General features: G+C 70.7%; 1 protein-coding gene across 1 annotated transcript; it reads left to right on the top strand.

The window, feature by feature from the left end:
• Nucleotides 1-4,516: 4,516 nt before the first annotated feature.
• On the top strand, nt 4,517-5,452 carry LOC121483535 (olfactory receptor 287-like). Its single transcript, XM_041742164.1, has one exon. The coding sequence runs from the start codon at nt 4,517-4,519 to the stop codon at nt 5,450-5,452; it is 936 nt and encodes a 311-aa protein (XP_041598098.1).
• The last annotated feature ends 1,699 nt before the right edge of the window (nt 5,453-7,151 follow it).

Raw genomic sequence — 7,151 nt, 5'->3', positions numbered from 1 at the left:
CTCGTCGTTCAATCACGGCTGCTTTGTCTCCGACGGTTCCTTTCACGTGTCCGGACACGAAACTTCTTTCCGAGTTGTCGACGCCTCCGGCAACGGCCGGGGTCTCGGACACCCGCGGGTCCCCAGGAGGCCCGCCAGGCCGGCCCCCCCCACAGGCCCGGTGGGGCTTTCTGTGCCCCGCGGGGAAGCACGGCCCTCCCTGCACAGGGGCGTGTCACTCCCTGGGCCGGTGCGCTGTGTCCGCGGCACGGCTGCTGGGGCAGGGCTGGGGGTGCCGGTCCTGGGGGGTCCTCGGAGTGGGGCCCGGGGCAGGTGGTCAGTTGGAGGAGGTGTGGCCGCGGGGGGTGGGGGGGGGGACAGCCTAGCGGACAGACTGCCCGGGGCGAAGCCGCTCCTGCCCACACCCTGCCCTGCGCACCTGACCCTGCGGCGTCGGGGCCAAGCTGCTAACCAGCCGTGAGGCCACAGGTGTGTGTTGCTCTCAGTCGCCCACGGAGTTTGTGGAACCACCTCAGGGGCCCCAGCAAACTCCTTACTGGGCCTGGGGCCGCAGGTGGGGCCTGCTGCACTCGCGCGCACACTCACACTCGCACTCGCACGGCCAGGGACGCTCAGCCACCCGCCTGCTGCAGGGCGTGAAGGAAGCTCGCGGGGGCGGCCCCTCCGTCTCGCCTGCAGGCCCCTCCTGACCCTGTGCCACCGCGGCGGGCGACAGGTGCCCTTGGAAGTCCCCGTCTGCTGTGCTGGTCACAGCCCCCGCCCTCCGGGCCTCCAGGTCTCCGTGTCAGGACAGGCACGTTCCATGCCGCCACCGGGTTCGCATCCTGCGAGGGCATCCTCACGGCCCCCGACGGCTCGTCCTCGCCACGACCCCTGCAGAGCAAACGGAGGAGAGCGTGGCCCCTCGCAGAGAAGGCCGTCGCAGGGGGCTGGGGAGGAGGCTCTCCGGGCACCGGCCCCCGGGCCTTGTCACCTTTCAGGGTCCTGTCGCGGGGGGCGGGGGGATCACAGATTTCCTCTCTGGTTGGGACCTTGTCGGAAATAGGAAAAAAGCTGCTGGTGATGGCAGGTCGGTAACAGCCCCGCTGTCCCCGCGGGCTCGCGCGTGGGGGAGGCTCAGCTGATGGCGACCTCGTGGCCACCACGGGCTATCCGGTCCGTCGACCGCACCGTAATAATGACACGCGACGCGGGCGCTGACAAGGGTCCGGATGCTGCAGGCGCTCCACCCTCCCCGCCCCGCGCAGCCCCGGCCTTGGCGCCAGCCGATGAGGCAACGCGGCTGCCTCCAGGGAGCCCCTCCGCCAACTTTTAACGAGCTCCCAATTAGGGGAGCCCAGACACCTGTGTGGCAGTGCCCGCGGTGGCCCCGAGTCCCCGGGGCAGTGTGACATGCGATGCCAGAGCAGGTCGGCAGGGGTCAGCGGGCCCCGTGTCCCTGGGGCCTCGTCAGGCCCTGCCCCGGCCGGTGCTGGTGAGGGCAACAGGCTGAGGCTCGGGGGAGCACGCTCCCCCCACCGCCCGGGGAGCCCGCCTGAGCCCCGGCCCCGAGTGACTACAGGCAGCCGGGTGCAGCCCCGAGCGCGCCCCCCGGGGTGCGGCCCAGCCACAGGCCTTTGCTCCAGGCCACCTTGCTGACGGCAGCCCTTCCCCCGTGTCACAGCCTCCTCCCGGCCTCGCGGGGCGGGGGGCGGGGGGGCACCGGGGAAGCTGCCTGGCAGCAAACAGCCCCAGCTTGGCTCTTGCTGAGGCAGCTCTTTCCAGAAGGCTCCGTGGGGGCAGGGAGTGGGACAGCCGCCCTTTGCCTATCAGCCTGCGGCCAACTCCCTGTTTACAGAGGGGGAAACTGAGGCACAGCTTACAGATGGGGAACTAAGCACAGAGCACCTGGATGAGTACCCGGTGTGTAGTGCACGGCTGGGTCATGCCCCGGGGCGCCGGGGGCCACCAGTGTTCCCACAGCGTGGGCGCTCCGGGTAGACAGGCCTGGCGTGCTGCTGGGCCCGGAGGAGAGGCTTGAGCTGCAGGGGAGAAGCGGGCGCCAGGCAAAGCCCAGGGACCTCGCCGGCCCCTAGGGCCCCGCGGCAGCTGCGTGATTATCGGGAGGGTCCTTGCAGGCCTGAGCCCGGGGGAGGCCGGGGGAGGGCAGAAGTAACCCGGTGTCGGAGGGCTGCCCTCTGCTCTCCCCACTGGCGGGCAGGTGGGGGCTCCAGGGAGGGGGTCCCCTCACCACCCGCCTCAGATGCGTGTGCATCCTGGACCGTGTGCCCGAGCACGGTGGCAGGTGGGAGCTGACGGCCACCCGGGGCTTGGGGGGCGTCCCTGTTGGAGGAGGAGCTGGGAGGGGACAGCGCAGCCTCAGCTGGGGGTGAGGGCGGCTCAGCACGGGCACCTCGGGCCTCGTCCCGGAGGCAGGGGCACTGGGGCTCTGGCCAGTGTGAATGAGCAGAGTCGGGGTCCCCGGGCAGCGCCGTCCTGCAGGCTCGGGACCCACAACGGGCTGGGGGCGGCCCCCGGGGGTGCTGTTGGGGGCCAGGCCATTTCCTGGACGGCCAGAGCTGTCTCCCGGCCCCGCCCTGGATGAGCCGGGCTGCGTGGGGCCGCTCCAAGCCCCCCGCCCTGTTCCTCCTCGCTGCGTGCCAGGAGGTCGACGGTGGACAGCAAGGGGCCCCCACTGGCAAGTCAGAGGGTCCGCAGACCCCAGGCAGCGCCCCCGCCCGACAGTCCCTGGGCCTTCCCACTCTCACCCTCCTTCGGGGGCTCCTGGAACTGCTCAGACCTCGGGTGAGTGACCCCGACTGTGCTGTGCCCCCCAAGATGACCTGGGCAGGTGGGTTCCCCAGCCCTGCTGTCCCTCACAAGGGGGGTCCCGAGTCGGACTCGTGAGGGACCCCGTGCGAGATGCGCATGATTCCGGGGCCTGGTGCTCCTCCACAGTGGCCTCGGCCCACTGTCCTCGCTCAGGGACGCGGGAGGAACGGCCGCTCGGGCCTGCAGAACCGGGGTGCCCCGGCCGGCAGGACGAGCCGACGCCTCCTGTCCCCGCGGGCACCCTCAGCAGCGAAGACGGTTCCTAGCTGAGGCCCGACCTGGCGTCGAGGCCGAGGAAGCAGCCCCAGTTCCCGAGTCAGGACCCAGCGCCCCGGCCAAGTGCGAGGCTGGCCGGCCTGCCCTCCGGGGCCGCGGCGCCCAGGGCTTGGGTCGCCCCGCTGAGTCTTGGGGGTGGCACCGAGAGGCACTCCCACCCCCCGAAATGGAGTCATGGGGGCCCTGCCAGAAAGACGGCTTCTTCCAGGACAGGACCCGCCTGGCGCCCCGCTGGGCCTGGGGACAGGCGACCTGGGGGTTGGCCTTCGCGGGACTTTGCCGCCCGAGCCGCTGAGCGTGGGCTGCTGCTGGGGAGGCTTTGCTGATGCGCCCTGGGGGGATACAGCAGGGGACCCCCGGCCCACCTGGAGCCAGGGGGAGTGTTCCAGGGCCAGTTGGTAGCGGGTGTGCACACACGTGTGAGCCCAGGCCCGTGGGTGTGCGCCCCCACCCTCTAGGTACGTGGTGTGTGCACCTGCTCCTGGGGGGAGGGTGCCTGGGTGGGGAGGCAGGTGCTTGCAGGGGGGAGGAGGGTGCCTGTGGGAGGGGGGGGCGCCTGATGGGGGGGGATGGGGACTGGCGCCTGCGTGCCGGCTCCCAGAGCATGCTCAGCCTCCGCCTCCTGGGAACCCTTGCCCGCCGCCCTCCTGCTCGCGGCCGGCTCTGCCCCCCTTGATGCTCACCGGGGCTGCCCGCGGGGTGGGGGCCCTGGCCCCGGTGCAGAGGCGTTCGGTGCCCCGGGTCGCAGCTCAGCTCCCAGCGAGCCCCCCAACAGGTGCCACAGCCCCGCGCCCTCCCCTGCGGGCACCACCCTCGGGCATCCCCCCTTCCAGCAAGTGCCCCCCAAGTGCCCCCCAGCATCCAGCCAGGAGGGGGCGCTCGTGAGGCAGCTGCAATTTCACACTTGGAGCCTGGGGCTGGTAGTGGGGGTGAGAGCCCCAGGGGAGGGGAGGGGAGCGGGGCCCCTGGGCGACCTCGGTCGGTTGTTGGGTGTGGCCGGGGGGTGCTACTGGGCACAGGTAAGGATGTCTCACCAGGAATCAATCTGCTTTATTGGATGCAAATGCTAAAAATTGGGCCACACGTAATTTCATTTGTGAAAACTTGACAATTTGTGTCCTTTCCCAGGCTTCTTGAGTCTAGATTGAGGACACCCCCAGGTGAGAAGGGTCTGGAACGAGGCGCTGTCCCCCCAGGTGAGAAGCCCTGATGACCTGGGTCCAGTGTCCTCGCGAGCAGCGTCCCTGCAGAGGGGAGGTCCGTGGCCCCGTCGCCCCCACGGGGACCCAGGTCTGGCCGCGATCCTGGGACCATAGACGAGGTGAGTAGACCCCAAAGAGAAGGGACAGGCCCGGCCCCGGCTCTCACCTCTGGGCTCGGGCGGGCGGTCCCTGGCCCCGGCGGCAGGGTCCCTGTCCCCACGGTGCCCATGGCCTGGGGCCGCAGCCAGAACCAGTCCGCGCAGGCGCCCTTCATCCTGCTGGGCTTCCCGGGGCCGCTGGGGCTGCACGTGGGGCTCTTTGCCCTCTTCCTGCTCATGTACCTGCTGGCGGTGGGGGGCAACCTGGCCATCATCGGCCTGGTCGGGGTGCGCCCGCGCCTCCGGACGCCCATGTACTTCTTCCTCTGCCACTTGGCCTTCCTGGAGGTCTGGTTCACCACGGCCTGCGTGCCCAAGGCCCTGGCCACGCTCGCCTCCCGGCGCGGAGCCATCTCCCCGGCCGGCTGCGCGGCGCAGATGTACTTCGTGTTCTCGCTGGGCTGCACGGAGTACTTCCTGCTGGCCGCGATGGCCTACGACCGCTACCTGGCCATCTGCCGGCCGCTGCGCTATGGCAGCGTCATGACGCCCGGCCTGTGCGCCCGCCTGGCGCTCGGCTGCTGGCTGTGCGGCTTCTCGGCCATCACCGTGCCCGCCGCCCTCATCGCCCGCCTCTCCTTCTGCGGCGCCCGCGTCATCAACCACTTCTTCTGCGACATCGCGCCCTGGATCGCGCTGTCCTGCAGCGACACGCGCGTGGTGGAGCTGGCGTCCTTCGGCATCGCCTTCTGCGTCATCCTGGGCTCCTGCTCCGTCACACTGCTGTCCTACGCCTGCATCATCGCCACCGTCGTCAGGATCCCGGCCGGCGAGGGGCGGCGCAGGGCCTTCTCCACCTGCTCCTCCCACCTCACGGTGGTCCTCATCTGGTACGGCTCCACCATCTTCCTGCACGTGAGGACGTCGGCGGAGAGCTCGCTGGACCTCACCAAGGCCGTCACCGTGCTCAACACCGCTGTGACCCCAGTGCTGAACCCCTTCATTTACACCCTGAGGAACAGGGAGGTCAGGGAGGCCCTGTGGGGCTGGGTGCAGGGCAAGTGAGCCCCCGGCCCCAGCCCACCGGCCCTCGGAGTGGGCCTCACCAAGTGCTGCACCGTTCTCCTGCACCCCGATGTCACGGTGCCGCCAGGGGCTCCCGGGGGGCGGGGGGCGGGGGCTGTGGGCTGGAGCTCCCACCCTGTCCTGGCCTCACGGAGTTCCCACCACTCTAGTCCTGGAGTCCCAAACGCAGGTTCTGGAACAGAAAGGGGGACACGGGCCCCCCACGAGCCGTCCACGCACGAGCACATACCCGCTGCCCCCTGCCGCCTGGGGCCAGGCGCTGATGGCTGTCCTGTCAGCGAGGGGCGGGCTGTGCCTTGGGATCCCCCTGCTGACACCTTGGTCTCCCGAGTCCTCCCTCCCGGGGGGGCCGTGACCACCGAGGAGGCGACACGGAGAAATGTGTGTGCAGAGCTTGTGAGGAGGCGTGCGGCCGTTGAGGCCACGGGAGTCCGTGCGTGGTTTGCTCAGAGCTCAGCCCACGGGGCTCACCTCGTCCTGGGCCCTCAGTGCAGGGTCCTCATGCTCCAGAACCCCTGTGAGAGGCCCCGACAGCCCTCATGGCGCGGGGTCCCTGGTGGGCGGCGTGGACCTGGGCCACAGGTCAACTGAGCGGCTGCGTCATATTCACCGGAGACGGGCGCGTGCGCTCTCGGGGCCCGAGGTCGGCGGCAGCAAGGGCTCAGCACGCGCCGGTGTTGGCGCTGGCCCCACATGCGGCAGGGACGGTCGTCCCCCTTGTCCACCTTGCATGGGGCCGATGGTAGCCACCCGGGGGTGCTGTGGCCACCTCCCGCCGGGCTTGGGGTCCCGGGGCCGCACCCAGAGCCTGCCCTCCGGCGTGGACTCCGGGTCGCCTGCAGCCCGCGGTGCTCCTGCCGTCTGTGCTTCTGTGAAGTCATTTTCCAGATGTCGAGTCAAACTGCGTCCTCGTGGGATCTGCTGGCGTCCTGGCCGGAGGGAGAGGACCCTGGGAGGTGCTCCCCGTCCTCCCGAGAGTCAGTGGAGCTCGCGGCGGGCCGGCTCTTGGTCATGCCTGGGGAGAGGCCGGCCTGGGCTCCTGTAAGGACGCCACTGTGGCCCCGGCCCGGACAGGCTGGCTGACCCCCAGGCCACGCACGACGTCCCCACAGACGGGGCCTCTCCAGCCCCGCGGCCTCGCCGGCTCCCCACACCTTCCGGGTCGACGCGTCTCCTCGGAGGCTGAGGCCCGTGCTGGGCGACCCCGAGGGGCACCCGTGGGGGATCCTGTGCAGCCTCCTCTCCTGCAGGCCCCCCACCCTGTGCCTGCCGCCCGGAGGCTCCTCTGCTTGGGGAGGTGGAAGCTGGCCCTCGCTCGTCTCCCGCATCCCCGGGGCCTAGGTTAGGACCCCGCAGCGCAGGTGCAGGGCCCTGGGTGTGGCCGCGGCCTGAGCTCATGGCCGCGTGGACCCTGCTGCCCCGGCTGCCGCCAGGTGCTCCTTGTCCCTGCTCCCGTCACGGGTCTCCGGAGTGAAGGGCCCGGAGCAGGGGGCGGCCTCTGCACAAACAACCATCCCGCCCTGGGTGCATTTGCTTCTGCGCATCCGGCTGGTGGGGCGGGTCCCGGAGGACCCCGAGTCCCTCTGCTGGGCACCCGGCCTCCAGGCCACGCGCACTGGGGCTCCCAGGTCCCCCTGCTGTTCCCAAGGGAAGAAACCGTGTGGGATCCACGGCCACG

This window comes from Vulpes lagopus, chromosome 2 (genome assembly GCF_018345385.1).
Source record: "Vulpes lagopus strain Blue_001 chromosome 2, ASM1834538v1, whole genome shotgun sequence".
NCBI classification, from domain to species: domain Eukaryota; kingdom Metazoa; phylum Chordata; class Mammalia; order Carnivora; family Canidae; genus Vulpes; species Vulpes lagopus.
Note: the sequence above shows the minus strand (reverse complement) of the source record. Positions and strands in the feature narration are given on the sequence as shown.

Excerpts from the sequence above, each read along its gene's own strand:
- LOC121483535 (XM_041742164.1), top strand. The coding sequence starts at position 4,517 with ATGGCCTGGGGCCGCAGCCAGAACCAGTCCGCGCAGGCGCCCTTCATC.